At 40.9% G+C, this 20,615-nt stretch overlaps 1 protein-coding gene across 7 annotated transcripts in view; it reads right to left on the bottom strand.

Moving 5' to 3' along the window:
- Positions 1 to 20,615, bottom strand: part of dock10 (dedicator of cytokinesis 10) — a 326,378-nt gene that overhangs the window by 210,401 nt on the left and 95,362 nt on the right. The window contains exon 1 of one of the 7 annotated variants that reach the window (XM_080185522.1): positions 2,077 to 2,184. The exons of the other annotated variants lie outside the window; for them this stretch is intronic. Coding sequence (XP_080041648.1) covers positions 2,077 to 2,184 — 108 coding nt within the window. Of the gene's footprint in view, positions 1 to 2,076; positions 2,185 to 20,615 lie in introns of those variants that run through there. 7 annotated transcript variants of the gene reach the window in all.

Raw genomic sequence — 20,615 nt, 5'->3', positions numbered from 1 at the left:
TGAAATGGAAACTTTCCCTCCCAGCTTTATTCAGGCTCACTCTGCAGGTTAAGATCAGAGAGAACCCAGCAGGGAAGGTCTAGCCAAAGCCAAGGATGAAGTCAGAAGTATGGCTTGTCATTTAACTATCAAGAGGGCAAAACAATGTGCTTGTTCAAATGACAAGTAACAGAACAAATTTATTTCTGAATGGCCTGCAGCATTTTAACCGTCCCCATCCCCTCCCCACCCCCACCACCACACCGGCCCGACTTGGTGACAATGTGGCAGCCACTCATTAAAATTACCTCTACCCATTTCTGCGACATTTTGTTCCAGTGCCACATTAACTGGATTGTTTTTAAGTGGCCAAGGCACCTGATCAGGTAGTATCCTCATTAATAAATAGATATCTGGATCCTGTCATGTTACTAGGACTCTGACAGTATATTAACCACTGACTGAGCATGGAACCATCTACCCCTCCCACTCCCAACACACCCCTGGCAGCTACACATTCTGTAAAATCTGTTATGGAAGACAGAAAGGTTTTGAGAAGGTAAAGCCTTAACCTGTCTCAGAGGAAGCTGAAGATGCAGGAGTGATCTCACTGGAACCCACAAGGAAATCTGGGCCAGACTTCACCAACTGCTTTCTTCCCCAACCCCCATCTCCAATGATTTAGCTAAGCATCATCTGCAGGGGTCCTTCTGGCCATCAACTCCTTACTTGATTGCAGCAAATCAGCTGCCTCTGTGTCCATATCATGCAGACAGCTAACCAACTGAATGTAAATGAAGCTCAGGGATTTAAATAGCCCAGGCCTCAAGTTGGTGATGGTTGAAGGGGGAGGAGGTTTGGCGTCGCGTACTTACCAATTACCGACCCAAGATTTGCTCCTTGTTAAATTCCTCCCCACTCCCACCATGAAGTTGATATTTGTTATACTTTGCAATTTTTGGCCTAAATCTGCTGATGGTCACTGATTTTGATTTTTCATTTTCTTTGGAAAAGGATCATTCCATTCAATGTAAGGGTCACCCAAAGACTTAGCACGCACACAAATTTATATAGCAGTATTTTTCCAAAATACTACCATCAAATTGAAAATGCCCTGACAGGCAACAGAATCTGCAGTCTTGTTTCTTTTTAACACAAGCTGCCTGGAAAGTAAAATCAAATTGTTTTCTTGAATAAGGATTTGCTTGCAAACAGATTCTTTAAAGAATAGCAAAACGAGTCCAAGCACACAAAAGTGGAAAGATTATAGCGCAAATCATAAGATGACTGCTGAAAATTCAGGAGTACTTCATTCAGATCTAAACATGAATTTCTTTGACTTTTTGACAAGGGTTACAACCTTTTACAACTTTGCTTAGAAAGCAAAATAGTATTTCAGGTTCTACACATTAGCTCTACACTTTTAACTAAGATTTTTTTAAAAAGGACACAACTGGTATTAGAACATAAAAGTAAATAAGGAGACCAAAACAGGGAATCATGTTGAGAGCAGATACACTTAACTGTATTTAGGAAGTGTTTCAATCACAGGATTAAAATAGGCCTTAGCCTATGAACTGGAGATTATCCGCATTTGCTTTCAACATTAAACTTTATCCGTAACATTTCTGTGCAACATTATAAATTAGGAGCAAATGGATAAACTCGTGCCTATTCACATATCTTGTAGTAGCTGTTTCCTCTTTCATTGCGAAATATATACACCGAGCTATCGCAGTCTGACTACTTACTATCTGACATTCAGATTTACGTCTAATTTTAAGATTTGAAAATTTCTTAAAACTAGCAATCCATTCATTTACAAACATATTTTGTACATGTTTCTCTTCCATAACTTGTGGTAATTGTTCTACAATGTGATTCTGTGGTGTTATTGGGCTCACGTATTTTAAGCTCCAACTTGATTTATAGCTAGCAACCATATAGTGAACTTTCAAATTCAATTATAAGACAAAATAACTTCCTCAGATTACCAAAAGAAATGTCAAAGGCATGTGTCCCCCTTCACACTAACATCTCTTAAGGCCACAGTGCCATATTCTTACAGCTCTAAAGAAAACTGAGGCTAATACATACTGTGCTGAATCTCTGTTCCTCAACTTGTCCTATCCTCTTTCGAGTTCTTCGCTTTTTCCGGAAATCAATGCTGTGATCTCTTTTAAAAACTTTAACTCTGAAACTCATGGTTGCACTATTATCCACAGGAAAGACAGAAAGCAATTCAATCCAAAAATGGCTGCAGAATCTTGGTTTGAAGTGAACTTCGAATCTGCTTTTACACAGTCAATTGCCGTGGAAGGGGAAGTACGTAAATGTACGTGAGAAACCTATGTCACAGAGAAGGAAACAAAAACCAAAACTCACACCATTATCTCGTGACATAATAAGGAGACCACTTCAGACTATTACTTCTTCCAACATGTACAGAATAGTCTTAGACCAATTTAAGATTAGAAAAAGAACTGTTGGTTCTTGGCCTGTCACTTTAACAGTGCCATGAACAAAAAGAAAATAAACTATGCAAAATATCATTCAATTCATCTTTTCTTGATACCTTCTGTAATTTGTGCTCTCTACACCAAAATAAATAAAATTTCCATTGATCCTTTCTTCCCAAAATCCATCAAATTCCAGAATATCAAATTTCACCATACCACTGCCATTTGGCACACCGGAGAAAGGAATTCTGTATCATAACAGTGAGAATAATGGAGAGATTTGCACTGGTCTCTCAGGCATGCGCCACATCGCAATCTTCCCACTTTTTGAGAAAGTTGGGAGTTGTGTGGGGAGGGGGGCTGGGGCCTAAACACACCAGTAAGCCTGGCTTCAGAGCATGTGGACACCATTTTGCAAAGACGCCCTGATCTCACAGTGCACAGGGAGACCCCATCTCTCCCCCCACAGAAATCAGGACCTACCTCCTCATCGACATGTTTTTCCATCCCATTCCCAATACAGGTCGGCAGCATTAGGCATGAGACTCTCCCAACACGACCCCCATCTTGACCCCCGATATGCCTTCCTCCCATCATGACTTCCACTCAAGTGGCATTGCCCTTGACACATTGGTAGCATCCATTGACACTGCCAGGGTGTCTCGTGGCCACTGCTGGGGTTCTTCATAATTTCTGCTGGAGTTCCTGGTGGCCAGTGCCAAAATGTGGGCACTGCCAAGCTATGCCCCCAACCACCCATGGGCTATAATGGCCTCCAAGCATTGGCGTAGCCATCATGCCAGGCTCCTTTTGGTGGAGACCAGTTGTCATTCTCGTCGATATTGCGCCATGCCCAAAGACTGGAGAATTCCATGCACTGGGATTTGAATGGGCTATGCACATTCAATTGCTGCTTTAAATATGCTAATTGAACTTGCACCCTTTCTGGGCACAATCTGGTTTGTGCCATTAGAAAGGGAGAGGGAAGATCAGAAACTGTTTGGTGCCGAGCGCAAAATCAATTTTTAAGCCCACACACAATTCTCTGGGGTCAGGCAGGGCAAGATCAGAGAATCACCCCAGCATTTCCATAGTCACCACAGCATAATAATTAGTCTGTTTCATTCAGGATTTAATAATTAATCCCAAAACCTCCAGCTCCATTTTGAATAAAATGGTTTCTGTTTTTAAAAACTTAAATCAACATGGGATTGGAAGTAACATTGGTAAGAACCTATTCCACACATTTTTTTATTAAATGTTTAGAATAAGGAATAAGTCACAAAACTGAAAATACAATCTGAATGTACAATGAGCAGAATTGTGACTGCCAAGAGAGGGCAGAGTGAGGACAGGTGTGGGAATATGCGCCTGAAAACCAATATCAGGTCTGGAATCCAGCTAGATCTTGCCCGCTTCCAGGTTTGACCTGGGTTGCAATGTAGGTGTGCGGGGTACTCCTATACACAATTGTCAGGAATGCCATTAAAATATGCAGACAGATGATTCATTTACAATTTAATCCTGCATTTTGGCTTTAGTAGCCAGCACAAAGGTTTCCCAAGAGATCTATAACTTGCAGGTGAGTTTACAGTGTTCCCTCCTTTGATGAAACCGACAGACTGGGAAGCCTTTAAAGTTTGAAACCAAAGAGCTGTAGCCATGCCTAGGTGAGAAGCTACTGTTTAGAATAGAAGCCTACAGTGCAGAAGGAGGCAATCCGGCCCATTGAGGCTGCACTGACCACAATCCCACCAAGGCCCTATCCCCGTAACCCCATGCATTTACCCTAGCTAGTCTCCCTGACACTAAGGGGCAATTTAGCATGGCCAATCAACCTAACTCACACATCTGGACAGTGGAAGGAAACCAAAGTACCCTGAGAAACCCACACTGACAGTAATGCAAGCTGGGAATTGAACCAGGGTCCCTGGTGCTGTGAGACCGCAGTGCTGACCATTGTGCCACAGTGCCACCCCCAATGGCACATCTACTAAGAGTCTATTATTTCTATTTGACAGGTGATATTGAACTTCTTGAGAGCCAGAGTACGTGTCTTGCACTTCATACATATTGGTCTGCACTTTCCTGTTGTCAGTCTTCACCACAATTTGTGACCAACCCATGCAGCTTGGTCATGCACCTCTGATGAGAAACAAGAGCAGCAACATTAACACCAACCCCAACAACAACAGCAGCAGCAGCAACAACATGAGCAGCACCAGTAGCAGCACCAGTTACATAAGAACATAAAAAATAGGAGCAGGAGTAGGCCATCTGGCCCCTCGAGCCTGCCCCGCCATTCAATAAGATCATGGCTGATCTGAAGTGGATCAATTCCAGTTGCCCGCTTGCTCCCCATAACCCTTAATTCCCTTATCGATCAGAAATCTATCTACCCGTAACTTAAACATACTCAACGAGGTAGCCTCCAGCACTTCAATGGGCAGAGACTACCTCATTGAATATGTTTGAGTTGCTTTCTCCTCATCCACATGTTACTCCACAGAACAGACGGGAAGGACACTGTGATCCAGCTGGAAGCAGAAAAGATCCTCAACACAGGGTTTACAAGCAGAGGATCAGCCCTCTCAACATGCCTAAGCACCAGTGCCTCAAAAGGCTCAGGAATTCATGAATTAGTCATTGCTCGGCATTTGTATCCTGCTGGAACATGACCTCCTTCCCATTGGACCAGGCAGACATGCATTGCCAGTGTAGCTATCACTGCAGGTGACAGCTATACTGGCCCTGGTTCTCTGCCTCTCCCTAGAATTCTGAACTCTTTTTCTGCAAGGAGAGAAAGAAGAGTGTTGTGAAGTGAGAAATGGATTGCATGGAGAAGAGTAAAAAGGTGCCAAGGAAGAGAGGAATGAGGAAGAGAGAACCTGCAAGGTGTGTTGTGCAGGAGAATGCTGGTTAGGTCAGAGTGCGGAGCTTGGCACTGGAAAATGTGGCATTAACTTTACTATTTCCCTGAGACCTTTGAACCTCTTGGTCCACTGTCTCCAGCTTGGAGCAGCTACACTCCTGCTGACTTCCTCAGCCACTTCCATCCTTATCTGCTTTTTGGACAGTCTGGCCTCTTCCTTCCATCCTTGCCAAACATCATCTCATTTCACCCCCTTAAATCCTCCAACCTTCAAGAGTGAGAAAACAGGTCTCCTCTGCATTCCTATTGGAATCAATGTAAAGTTCAGTTGTTCTGACTCATGGTGGAGTTCCTTAACTAGAAATCCTTTCTTTGACAGATTCAGACCATCAGTATGCCCACTCTTTCTAATTGGCCAGAAAACCCAGACGTAAAACGTTAATACTGTGGCTAAGTTAAAGAATTAAAAATGGATTCCCAACCTACTCCCTCTCTCACTGCATGCATGTCAGTGTTCTTTAAATTCCGTCCATTATTATCGGATTGATCAATGCTACAAAAATCTAACTAAAAATCACATAATTTACTTTAGTATATGAAACATTCAGAATGTGCGCGCAGCATACTAAAACACCAAAAATACTCTAGGTTAGATTAAATAGTAATGCATTCAAGTTTAGCAATCTCTTATGCTGTTACAATCCTTTCAATGATTAAGTTTTTATATCATTCCAGACAAGGCACATCTTATAGCCTTTCTAAATAACTGTACACAGAAATAAAAGTACGTTTACGAATGTTAAAATCATTATGGAGAGGCATGCCACAAAACCACATAATATACAGTGCTCAATAGCATGCGAGCACAACAGGAAACATCAAGCTTTATCCATTAAGGTGTATGTTACTAATTTGGTATTTCCGGTGTCTCCATTTCACAAAAGACTAAATGCAAAAATATTATATACCTCAAGTGTCCGCTTACAGCACTTAATACAAATTAATGGGTGAAGTTACCAGCCAAGTACTTTTTTATCGGAATAAAAAGGAATGTTTCTAAAATAAAATCCATTGGTTTGATTGGAGTATGATTTTTTTTCTCTCATTTTGTCAGATCAAGGTGACAAATGACAATTCTGTGAAAGCACTCAATATAAACAATAAACTCATGGATATTTTGTGGTACGTATCACAGGATAACTATAACATTAAGACAGGTTTGACAAATAATTTTGGAATATTTTATCATTTTTTGAGACTAAATTCTGCAACAGCTCATTTTTCTGTGAAAGTTGAAAATCAGGTACTTTCATTATTCTTATATATTGATGGATTTCATTTTCGGTAATTTACTGTTTATGGGGGTAGGTGATATGCATGATGTCCCAGTGTCGATAAGATGACGTCTTTAAAATACTTCCTTGAACTCGTGGATAAGGCCCGTATTTGGCAAGCTTCATGTAAGAGGTGTAAGGGAGGAGTAATACCTCTGAAACGCAGGCTTGCTGCATGTTTTGCAGTGGCCCATTCTGGACTGATCCTCCCAGCTCTTACCTTTGGCTCCAAGTAGCTGTTTGCATGTAACAAGGCCGATCCCCAATAAATTATTTGACACATGGGGGAAACCAGATGAGGGTAACTGTTGGGTCTCCTCTGCTGGGCAACTTAGGGATTTCTCTGCCATGGCATGCAAAGACTGATTCCGGAGCACTGGGTAGACGAGACTAATCTAAGATGTTATCAAATGTATAAAGCTCAACAAGACGCAGAAGATATCTTTATTACCCTCTGCATCCAGATCTGGCTTCAGCCATCTAGGCTCATCTTGCTAATGGATCAAGATAGGTCACGATGGGAGAATGAGGCTGACGGTGCACAATCCTCCCATGCTATAATACAGTTCATGCGCAAGTCATGTTCATCATCTTTCTATCATCTGTCATTCATCAACCATCTGCCACAAGGTGTTTAATAAGTATATTAAGAGTAAGAGGGTAACCATAGAAAGAATAGGGTCCACTGGGGATTGAAGTTGCAACCTGTGTGGAGCCAAAAGACATGGGTGAAGTGTTAACTGAATATTGTGCACTATTACGAAGGATGTAGGTACAGAAAGCAGGGAAGGGGATTGTGATATAGTTGAACAGATTAGCATTGAGAAGGCAAAAGTACTAGTTATTTTAGCGGGCTTGAAAGTAGGTAAATACCCAGGCCCAGATCAGATGTATCCTAGGCTGCTGATGCTAATTTTCAACTCTCTGACCACAGGAGAGGTGCCAGAGGATTGGAGGACAGCCAATGGTTTACCATTATTCAAGAAGGGAAATAGATAAAAAGCAGGCAATTACGAGCCAGTGAACCTAACATCAGTGGTAGGGAAATTATTGGAAAAAGTTCTGAGCGACAAGATTAATCTTGACTGGGAGAGGCTAGGATTAATCCAAGTCAGTCAGCATGGCTTTGCCAGGAGGGGTGATCATGTCTAACAAACATAATTGAATTTTCCAAGGAGGTGACTAGGTGTGGAGATGACGGCAGATAACGGTATTCTACATGGACTTCAGTAAGGCTTTTAACAAGTGCCTGCATGGGAGGTTGATCAGGAAGGTAAGAGCTCATGGGATCTAGTGGCAAATAGGATCTAAAACTGGCTTAGTGGCAGGAGGGAGTAGGTAATGGTCGAAGGTTGTTTTTGTGACTGGAACCCTCTGTCCAGTGGTGTATCACAGGGATCAGTGGTGGGTCCTTTATCACTTGTAGTGTCCAATAATGATATAGATGTGAATGTAGGAGGGGGGGGCATGGTCAGTAAATTCACAGATTACACAAAAATTGGTGAAAAGCAAGGAGGAAAGCCTTAGATTACAGGACGATACAGATAGGCTGGTCAGATGGGGAAGAACAGTGGCAAATGGAATTCAACCCTGAAAAATACAAGGCACCGTGTGAGGACTAATAAACAAAGGAATACACAAGGAATGATGAGACACTAGGAAGTACAGAGAACCTGAGGGACCTTGAGGTACATGTTCAAAGATGCCTGAAGGCAACAGGGCAGGTAGATCAGGTGGTTAAGATAGCATATGGGATGTTTGACTGTATTAGTCGAGGTATAGAATATAATTGCAGGAAGGTTATGATGGAGCTGCATAAATGCTTGTTAGGCCACAGCTAGAGTACTATGTGAAGTTCTGGTCACCACACGATATGAAGAAAATAACTGCACTATAAAGGGTGCAAAAGAAATTCACCGGGATGTTACCTGGAATGAAGCACTTCAACGATGAAGAGAGGCTGTTTAAGCTGAGGGACAACCTGATTAAGGTGTACAAAATTCTGAGGGACATAGAAAGGATAGATGGGAAGAGAATGTTCCCCTTAGCAGAGGGGTCAACAGTGTGTCACTTTGCTCTAAGTGCTTAGCAGTTAAGGTAAGTGTGGGAGATTAGGAGAATTTAAGAGAATTAATGTATTTTGGTAGATTGAACCAGGGCAGGACTTGCTCAATTAATCGTAGGGTGTTGGGGAGAGTTACAGAACAATGAGATCTAGGGGTACATGTTCGTAGTTCCCCTTGAAAGTGGAGTCACACGTGGACAAAATGATGAAGAGGGCAATCAGCATACTTGGTTTCATTGGTCAGAACATTGAATACATGAGTTGGAACATCTTATTGAAGTTGTACAAGACATTGGTAAGGCCACACTTGGAATATTGTGTCCAGTTCTGATCACCCTATTATAGAAAGGATATTGTTAAACTAGAAAGAGTGCAGAAAAGATTTACCAGGATGCTACTGGGACTTGATGGTTTGAGTTATAAGGAAAGGGCAGATCGATTGGGACTTTTATCTCTGGAGCGTAGGCGGCTGAGGAGTGATCTTATAGAGGTCTATAAAATAATGAGGAGCACAGATCAGCTAGATAGTCAATATCTTTTTCCAAAGGTAGGAGATTCAAAAACTAAAGGACATAGACTTAAGGTGAGAGGGGAAAGATACAAAAGTGTCCAGAGGGGCAATTTTTTCACACAGGGGATGGTGAATGTCTGCAACAAGCTGCCAGAGGTAGTAGTAGAGGCATGTACAATTTTGTCTTTTAAAAAGCATTTAGACAGTTACATGGGTAAGATGGGTATAGGGGGATATGGGCCAAATGTGAGGAATTGGGATTAGTTTAAGGCTTTAAAAAAAAGGGCTGCATGGACAGGTTGGGCCGAAGGGCCTGTTTCCATGCTATAAACCTCTATGACTCAATTACCTTAATCTTCTTTTTCCTTTCTTAAATCTAGCCTGAATTGCTGGTAAATTTAATGATTTTACAAACTTTACAAATTTGAAAATCTTTCCAATCTAAAGAAGGTAAAAACAAGGTCCCTTGGTGGAACTAGCTAGACCGTTAAATTGGGCTGTTGGTAATAGAAGTTCAGACTGTTCTTTTAAATGTGGGAGGTAGAGACTAATAAAACAAACTTGTCAGTGCCTTAGCTCAGAGTGCTGTTTTGTTCTGAGTGTTTGGGAGTTAAAGTACGTGTGGGTGATGAGGAAGGCGGGGGAGGGGGTAGTGCTGTGTCTTGTTCTTCTTTATTGTGCCCACGGGTCAGTGGGGTCAATTGCAGGTCAAGACAGAAGGAGTGAACCACTTCTGTGTGATATCACACGTAAGTGACTGGGCAGTGAATCTTTCTCTCTTCTTTCTTTCTGATTTTGGAAGCGAAGGCTAAGTAATTGTGGAAAGTAAAGATTAATGTTAAAAGTAAAAACAAATTGAAATTCTACATTAAATAAATTCTAATTAAATAAAATAGGGATGCAGGTCCAGACGATGTGTTGCAGTGCAAACATGTGGGAGCTAGTGGACCCAATTCACAGCTAGTTCACAGCGACCATGTCTGAAGCAAATGTTGGTTGCTTGAGGAACTCAGTAAACTGGAGTCAGAGCTTCATGCATTGCAACACATCAGGGAGTGGGAGAATTACCTGTCAGCTATGTTTCAGGAGGTAGCCAGAGCTCAACTTGTGGCTCGGAAAGATAGTGGTGCCAAACAGGCCTGTTGGACTTTAACCTGGTGTTGTGAGACTTCTTACTGTGCTCACTCCAACACTGGCATCTCCACATCAGGAGGCAGTCATAAACCTTAGCATAGCTGACTTAAATTCTGTCATTGGTCAGGGACAGGAGGGTGTGAATGTGAGTGAGCCAGGTAGAAGGATCCAAGAGATAGCACTGCAGGAGCCTCAGTCCCTGGCATTGGCAACAGGTTTGAGAATCTTGCTTCCCGTGTAGCAGAACGGGGACTGCAGAGGACGAGCAAACTGACAATAGCATTGTGATTCAGGGAGTAGTCATTGTGGAGAATGGTATAGTCAGGGGAATAGACACTGTTCTCTGTAGCCAAAATCAAGGGTCTTGAAGTTTGTGTTGCCTGTCCAGTGCCAGAGTTCGAGACATCTGCTCTTGGCTGGAGAGGAACTTGCGGTGGGAGGGGGAGGATCTTGTGGTCATGGTCCATGTAGGTATTAACAACATTGGTAGAATGAGGAAGGAGGTTCTGCATAGGTAGTTTGAGGGTTTATGCAGTAAATTAAAGAACAGAACCTACAAGGCTATAATCTCTGGATTATTTCCAGAGGATACATAAAATTGGAGAGGTGAATAAATGGCTCATAGATTGCTGCGGGAGAAATGGGTTTCGGTTTATGGGATACTGGCATCAATACTGGGGAAAGTGGGGCTATACCATTGGGGCGACCTATATCTAAACCATACTGGGACCAGTGTTCTTGCACACCAGATAACTAGGGAAGTAGAGAAGACTTTAAACTAAATAGTGGGAGTGAGAGTTCAGTTGCACAGAAAATTAGGAAGTCAAAGTTAAAGATTAGTGATGAGTCTGAGCGTCAATATAAAGCAAACGGTTGTGAAAGATCATATAAAAGTATCAAAAACTTGTATAAGAGGGAAACTGGATAATAAATGAACTTAAAAGTTTTGTATCTGAATACATGAAGCATTCAGAATAAAATTAATGAGTTAACAGCACAAATAGAGACAAATGGGTAAGATTTAGTGGTGATTACTAAGATGTGGTTGCAGGGAATTTGAATATTCTAGGCAACTCAGTATTTTGGAAGAATGGACAGGAATGAAAAGGAGGTGGTGTAGCTTTGTTAGTTAAGGAAGAGATCAGTGCTGCAGTGAGAAATGATATAGGCACTGGAGTTCAAGATGTAAAATCAATCTGTGTAGAAATAAAAAATATCAACTAAAAGTCCCTGGTGGGAGTAATCTATAGTTCCTGAAACAGTAGTTCTGCAGTGGGTCGCAGTATAAACAAAAAAACACTGAGGGGTGTAAGAAAGGTACAGTAATAATCATGGGTGATTTTAACATGCACATTAACTAGAATAATCAAATTGGTGAAGTTAGCCTCGAGGGAGAGTTTATTGAATATGTTACAGATTGTGTTTTGAAGCAATCTGCAACCAGGGAGCAAGATATTCTAGATTTAGTATTATGTAATGAGGTAGGGCTAATAGATGAATCATAGTTAAGGATCCTTTAAGGAACAGTGATAATGGCATGCTCAAATTTCAAATTTGGTTTGCAGGTGAGAAACTGGAGTCCCACACTAGCATTTTGGAGTTAAACAAAGGAAATTACATCGACATGAAGACAGATTTAGACCTAGTTGACTGGCAGGACGACGAAAAGGTAGGACAGTTGATGAACAGCGGCAGATATTTAAGGAGATATTCAAATTGTCCCAATTAAAATATATTCCAGAGCGGAGGAAAGTTGTTAAGGGGAGGGAAAATCTTCCGTGGCTAAGTAAGAAAGTTAAGGATAAAATGAAGATAAAAACAAAGGCATACCACATTGCAAAGGCACATGGAAAGATTGGGAAACTTTTAAAGATCAACGAAGTATCATTAAAAAAGTAATAAAAAGAGCAAAAGTAAATCATGAAAGAAATCTAGCACAAAATATAAAAATGGACAGCAATTCTGTAAGTATAGAAAGAAGGAATAGCTAAAGTGAATATTGGCCCCTTGGAAGATCAGCCTGAAGAGTTAATAGTGGGGAATGCAGAAATGGCTGAGACACTAAATCAATATTTTGCCTTGGTTTTCATGAACACAAGTACCATCCCAATAGCAACAGAAAATGCCGGAATTATAGAAAAGGAGGAACTTGGAACTATTATCATCATTTGAGAAAAATTACTAAGCAAACTATTGGGATTGAAGGCAGGCAAGTCTCCGGAGCCTGATATGCTACATCCTAGGGTCTTAAAGGAAGTGACGCTGGAGATAGTGGACCCATTGGTTACAATATTACAAAATTCCCTAGATCTCGTGGATTGAAAAAATGTAATATATAATACCTACAGTACAGAAAGAAGCCATCCGACCCATCAAGTCTGCACCGATGCTCCAACAGAGCATCGTACCCAGGCAGATTAATGCAAGTCAAAAGCATTTCAAGTTGGACAGTTAGCCTTTTAAGTAATTCTAGTGGTCAGAGGTGTAGGAGCCATGGCCCCTTGTACAGTTCAACACATGCTGAGCTTGGAATGATTAAGGAAAAACATTAACTGGACTTGTACTATCCAGCATGGCAGTTTGTGCACCAGTACAGCATCAGAGATTGTTTGTCTTCATGATCTTGTTTCTGCTGAACAAACACACAAGCACCCGGCAAGGCACGCTGCACAGGGAGTGGCCAGAAGCATTCGAGACACCATTCTTCAACTGAGGTCAAAGAAAGCCCTTTACTTTTACAATCCAGAACTCAGATATTAATGTTTTAGATAATGCTTTAAATCACAGATGCAAATAAGTAGTATAATCATTTAAGAAGAAGGTTGCTTCGGGTTTTTCATGGGGAGGTTCACTAGTGTGATTCGCGGGGGTTTAAACTAAAGTAGCATGGAGATAGACATCAGTGTATAGACGTTTAAAAGTGGAATAAATGCAAAAAATCAGTGTGTTGAACAGTGCCAGAGAAGAGAACTGTGCCATATTAGATTGGAATAGACTAAACAGGACTATGAGAATTACAAAGAGAGGTTTATATTGCATGCATATGAACATAAAAAGTGTGATGAATAAGGTTAGAGAATGACAAGTCCTGATAGATGTGTGGCTATATGAAGTAGTGGCAATAAGAGAAATCTAACTTAAAGAAGGTGAAGACTGGATGCTTCTTATTCAAGGATACAAAGTGTTCAAAGAAAAGACAGGAAAGTTAAAGGGCTGTGATGAATGGTCATCCAGACTCGAAACGTTGGCTTTATTCTCTCTCCACAGATGCAGCCAGACCTGCTGAGTCTCTCCAGCATTTTCTGTTTTTGTTTCAGATTCTGCAGTATTTTGCTTTTTCTTTATTTTGCCTTTAAAAAAAGACAAAAGACTGAGACCATGTACCAACCAACTCAAGAATAGCTTCTTCTCTGCTGCCATCAGACATTTGAACGGATGTACCTCACACTAAGTTGATCTTTCTCTACACGCTAGCTATAACTCTAACACTACATTCTATACTCTCTCCTTTCCTTCTCTATGAATGGTATGCTTTGTCTGTATAGCATGCCAGAAACAATGTTTTTCACTGTATACAAATACATACTACAATAATAAATCAAATCAAATTATATTAAGGTACAAGGGAGCTGGGGTGGCAGTACTGATTAGGGAAGGCATTGCATTGTTGGAAGGACAGAAAGTCCTTAAGGAGGCAGCGTCAGAATCTATCTGGCAAGAGCAGAGAAGAAAAAATGGAATTCAGCAAATGACTGGGGGTATCCCATAGGTATACAATTAGTGAAAGAGTGAGACAGAAGGGTAAATCTTTAGGGAAATCACAGAGACAAGAAGTATAGAATGGTGATATTGGGGCACTTTAACTACCTAGTTATTGATGGGATACTCTTTAAGAATAAATAGTAAGAAGAAGAAAGAATTCCTGAAATTGGGAGAAACTCCTTGATCAGTACATTCTCAGTGAAAACAGAAAAGAGACATTGCTTGTCAGGGTACTGGGGAATGAGATCAGCTCAGTGGGCTAACTGGCTGTGGAACTGTTTCCAGGAAGGAGTAATCGTCATGCCACAAAGTTTAGACTAGTAATGCAGAAAGATAAAGAACAATCTAAAATGTAGAACCAAAATGGGAAGAGGACTAAATTTAATAGGATTTGGGAAGGGATCGCACCAGGGAAAATGAAATCAAAGACTGACAGGACAATGTATAATGAAACAATTAATGACTTTTTTTTAAAAGGAGGATATAATTTTAGATACAAATGAGGTACATTCCAACAAGGGTGAAAGGTGGGGGGAACCAAAGGAATGGCTCCTTGGATGATATGACAGAGAATATGGAAAAAATTAAATGAAAGGGTATATGGTGTATGTGAGGTGAATTTTCAAGTGAGAATCACGTCAGAGGGAAAGTGCAAAGGAAAATAAATTTGGCAAAGAGAATATGAGAGTGGAATTGCAGTCAACAGAAAAGGAAATCCAAAAATCTTTTATCAATATGTAAATAGTAAATGGGTGGTAAGAGATGGAGTGGGTCCTACTGAAGAAATAGAGGGTGATATATGCTTAGAGACACTGGGTTCTAGATACTAGTGAGTATTTTTGTATCAGTGATTATTAAGGAAGAGGAAAATGATGAACTGTTAGTAGAAATGGAGATGGTACAAGTAATAGATGGGGTGAAAATTGAGAGACAGGAGGTCTAGGAAAGGTCTTGCTATGCTTGGAATGGATAATATGTTTGGTATGGATAGCTTGCATCCCAGGGTGGAGACAGTAAGAGGACCTGACATCGGGGTGGAATTATCCTGTCCTACCCACCATGGGAATCATCGCAGGTGGAACATGGATCTTGCAGAAGTCCGTTGATGTCAGTGGGATTTTCCAGCATTGGGTGAGCATGGATGGAAAATCCCACCCATATTCTTCTAATTTATCCAGGATATGGGGATGCTGTCAGAGGATTGTAGACTATATTTTTAAAGGAAGGGTATAAGGATAGTCCCAGTAATGACAGACCATTTAGTTTAACAAGACTGGTAGACAAGGTTTTACAAATAATAATCAGGAAAAAACAATCAACAGGAACTTGAAGTTTTAGTTAAGGAGAGCCAGCATGGATTTGTAAAAGACAGATCATACTTGACTAACCCAACTGATTTTTTTGTTGGTGACATAACAGAGAAAGTTGATGAAGGGATTGCAATGCATGTTGGCGGTATGGATTTTAAGAAAGCATTTGACACCTTACCACAGAAAAAAACTGCTTAACAAAATTTTGATGCAGGGTCCTAGAACAGCAGGTCATGGTAAAGGGTTGTTTTTCAAACTGTGGATGGTAGGCTGCGGTGTTCCTCATGGATCAGTGCTCAGACCAGTACTTGACCTATATGTGTGACTTCAAATTAAAATTCAGCATAAAATTTCAAATTTACTGATAATACAAAACATGGGGAAGTGGGAAACAGTGCGGATGATGCTAACTGACTGAAACAGGATATAGACAGACCAGCGGAATAAGTAGACAAGTGACAGATTTGAATAAGATAGACGAGGATAAACTGTTCCCCAGAAACTGAAGGCACAAGGACGAAGGACATCCATTTAAGATTTTGGATGAGAAATGGAGAGAGAATATGGAGGAGAACTTTTTTTATGTAGCAAATAGTAATGACCTGGAACTTGCTGCCTAGGAGGATGACAGAGGCGATGAATGATTTCAGAAGATAATTGGGTGCACTTAAAGAAAATAAACTTTCAGGGCTACAGGAATAGAGCAGAAGGGACTGGTTGGATTGCTCTTTAGAGAGCAGGCATAGATTCAGTGGACCAAATGGTCTCCTTTTGTAAATTATTCTAAGATTCTACTATCATAAAGCATTAACAAGATTATAAAGGTACATGCCAACCATCAGCTCTCCACAGTGACACACCACAGTGAATCCAAGCAGTGTCACGACATTTATTGACAGAAGGAGAGACAAGCTAGGCCCTTTTCTTCCCTTCTCTTTCCCAAAATGTTTGCTCCTATCCCAACAACAATAACAGAGAATACCATGTTGGTTCTATTCTCTCTCCACAGATGCGGTCACACCTGTTAAGATTTTCCAGCATTTTCTATTTTTGTTTCAGATTCCAGCATCCATAGTATTTTCCCTTTATCTTGCTGACATACTAGATTGGATCAGTATCTATTCCCAACACTGCTGGCTATGGCAGAGCTCTCTGGAGAACAGGAGTCCATGTCAATACTACTCAGAAAATGTAATCCTTGTCCTCGCACAAGTAATAGAGAAGACGATGGAGTTGGGGAGAAAATGAATGACAATTGAAGCATATAGAGAAAAGGAAAAAGTGAATGAGAAAATAGAAAAGTAAAATTGAAAGCAATTTAATTAATGCCCTTTCCTCCAACAATGATCAGAGTTGAAACTGTTGGCTGATATTAGGTTCCAGTGTTAAGCTCCGGGTGGAGTTTAATTGACAATGAAACATTCCTGGCCTAATATGGTAGGTCTTAGACAACACTGAAGCTTGGGCTGAAAAGTGGCAGGTGAAATGCACAGTCCACAACTATTAGGCAAGGATCATCACCTCAACAGGTAAAGGCTCAAACAGCTCCCCATGACCATCAGCGACAGCACAATTATCATTTCTCCCATCAATAACTTCCTGGAAATTCTCCACTGACCAGTAGCTTAATAGACAAGCTACATCACTACTGTGGCTATGACAGGAGGGTAGAAGCTGGGTACTTTGCAATTGATGGCACACCTTCTGATCCCTCAATGCCTTTCCATCATCCATGCCCCTTTAGGTCAAGTGTATAAAACTTGGCTGAGTGGTAATGTTCTTTCAGTTAAACTCTGAACATTATTAGTATGGAAATCTGTCCAGTGTACAAGTATGTCACATGCGCTGACACTTAGCTGGAGCAAAGAGACACTGGATTAAATAAATGGGTGAATGCTAGTCCTCTCACACCCCACCTTGATGAAGGTGCACCAGCTGCCAGAATAGAAGCCGGCTATTTTTAGAATTGCACTTGAAACAGGCATTAAGCAAGGTCGTGTGCAATAAATTTGAGATCTTATTGCCAGTTTTAGTCATCAAATGAGCAGAGTTTGTGCCACACTGACTCTGCCCAACTGTAGGACCATTTGTTAAACTACAGCAGCTTAACAAGAGCCACCCAGGAAAAGTTGAGAATTATTTGATTGTTTTATTCCTGTGAGCCAGGAGCCACATGAATGGATATCCAAAGACCACGTTTATAATAGCTTTACAGCACATATCTATCTCCTCACTGCTGCACAAGCCTATCGAATTGTCTTTTGAATCATCCATATCGTCTCCCTGGTAAAATACCCTACTCAATTTTCCTTAGAAACTTAACCACTTAATTCCAGACTTATTTCTACTGCCTTAATCTTTAAACCTTTATGTTTACCAGCATAATAACTCCAAAGGTGTCTTCATGGGAGGTATTTTTATATCAATTCTCCTCTCAGGGCAAAGTTTATTCATGATCTAGTGCACGAGATTGAAAGTATGCAATTATACTTTTAAAAAATATTTCTTCACTTTTACAAACCCAAGTTAAATCGGTGACGTACGTATGTCAGCTTGGTTTGCTCTCTTAGCCTCCTGCAATAATTTATGGACCTAAAGAATAAAGACATCAGCAACCAAAAGCGCTGACCAAATATTCAAACCAAAATGGCAGGGACTTCACCCTCCCTATATCAGAACAAAAAATTGTGATTAAATGATTAAAATAGAAAGAAAATCATACTTAGCATGAAACGCACGAGTTATTCAAAAAACCAAAAAAAACCTAAAAACTGACCTCAAAACTAAAAGTGAGTCATGTAATGAAATTAAAATATTGAGTTAGGAAAGCCCGAAGGAGTGACTGTGCTGATGCTTGAGCCTTTAATCATACCAAATAATTTACTGTCGTCAATTCCCATCAGCACTTAAAAGAAATAACTTGGATCACCTCAAATTCTCTTCCCTAAACAAAAGAAACCCAACTTCTCTTACCTTTCATAAAGGGGGTCAGAAATGTAGTCAGGCAGGAACTCACCAATAACAATCTGAAATAAAATCAGAAAATGCTGGGAAAACTCAGCATGCCTAGCAGCATTTGGAACAGAAACACTTTGAATCTGATACGGCTCTTCCTTGGAACTGTTGAGTTTTCCCAACACTTTCTGTTTTAACTTCATATCTCGAGCATCCCAAGATTTCTTAGGGGAGGCAATGGCCTTATTAGGGGAGGCGATGGCCTAGTAGCATTATCACTTGACTATTAATCCAGAAATCAGCTCATGTTCTGAGGACGAAGGTTCAGATCCTGCCACGGCAAATGGTGGAATTTGAATTCAATAAAAAAATCTGGAATTGAAAATCTACTGATGACCATGAAACCATTGTTGATTGTTGGAAAAAACCCTCCTGGTTCACTAATGTCCTTTACGGAAGAAAATCTGTCGTCCTTACCTGGTGTGGTCTACATATGACTCCAGAGCCACAGCAATGTGGTTGCTCTCAACTGCCCTCAGGCAACTAGAGACAGGCAATAAATGCAGAAGGCCAGCAATGTCCATGTCCCATGAATGAATAAAACAAAATTCTGTTTTTATAATACAATCTGCCTTGATTTGTACTCCATCCTATTGCACCCTTCTTTCCATTTCTCAAGCAGATAATGCAAATGAGGAATGATATCTTTGCAATTCCAGCTATCCAATGTCAACATCCAGTATAATTATGCTCCAGTTGCAGGTGAACTAAGCTGCCTGAATAATTTTCCTGATATGACAATACATTATAGCTGCCACTATTGTGCATTTCCCATTTTCCAAACTGATCACCTCAAGAAACTGATCATTGAGTTTAATTCAAACATGATTAGGCAGCTTTTATGGTGTGGGAGTGGGAGCTATCATCAGACTGCCAAATTTATTTGAGGTGTAGCTTTTGCATCTGCCGGACATTCATTCCACCAATCTGGGCTGGATTTGAACACATACTCACAAGGTCAAATTGGTGTTCCTAAAACCAACTATCACTGCATTCCATTACCTCACTTACCTTTTATTACCATAGTTTAGTGCAGTGTGATGGTTTCATTAAAATATTTAACATCAGTCTCTTTTTATAAATCAATACATTGCTGTTCCGTTTGACACATATTAAATTGTTCATTTACAATTACACATGCATTCATATTGACCCAAGTTAGGCACTTTTCTCCCAGTCCTCTGAACAATGTAATTTTTAAAAATTTGTTCTTAGAATGTGGCTGATATCAACTGCATATAATGCTAACCCATAACTTCCGGGCTCCCCAGCATTGTATTTTTAAAGTTTATTTATTAGTGTCACAAGTAAGCTTATATGGAATGAAGTTAGTGTGAAAATTGCCACATTCTGGCACCTGTTCGGATACACTGAGGGAGAATTTAGTATGTCCAATGCAACTAACCAGTACGTCTTTTGGTCTGTGGGAGGAAACTGGAGCATGTGGAGGAAACCCACACAGACACAGAGAAAACATGCAAACTCCACACAGATGGGTCCCTGGCACTGTAAGGCAGCAGTGCTAACCACTGTGGCACCATGCCACCCATTTGGGGATGCCCCAAAGATGAGCTGGGGAATCCCTCTCGGAGTTCCCAGATGAGGATTTACGCAGCAATCGTCCAGAAGTGCAAACTTCCCCTGGGCAACGGCTGCGCTGGGAGCCATCCAGCACAGTGATTTAAATCACTGTCTGGAATTTTCAGCCATTCACACTCGTGGGATCTTCTGATTCCGGCGACGGTGCACCCCTGCCACAGGTTTCCCGGTGGCATGGGGTGTAATCAATGGGAAATCTCACTGACAGCAGCTGGACCAGGAGATCCTGCCACTGACAAACAGCTGCTTCCTGCACGAGAAACATGCTGCAGTGAGGCCATGTCACTAACTCTGGATGGTTCTGCCAGTTTTATACCAATAGTTCTTATGAAAGAATTCAGAGGAATAAAACTGCTACTAATATCATCAAAACTATTTTAATCAGGCTCAAGACCAGGACACTTCTAAACCCTAGATCCCCCAAGCCCTCGAATAATCAACACCCAGGGTTTTCCCTGTGCCCTTCTAACCAACCTGCTCTATGGCAGCCTGTGTAGAATTAAAAAGTAGCGTGGCCTCCCTCAGCTCACTGGAGTTACACTGCACCTGGACCCACAGGGACTCTTTCATCTCAG

Source organism: Carcharhinus amblyrhynchos, chromosome 3 (genome assembly GCF_965287045.1).
Source record: "Carcharhinus amblyrhynchos chromosome 3, sCarAmb.v2.hapA, whole genome shotgun sequence".
Lineage (NCBI taxonomy): Eukaryota > Metazoa > Chordata > Chondrichthyes > Carcharhiniformes > Carcharhinidae > Carcharhinus > Carcharhinus amblyrhynchos.
This window is presented reverse-complemented; position numbering and strand designations above follow the sequence as displayed.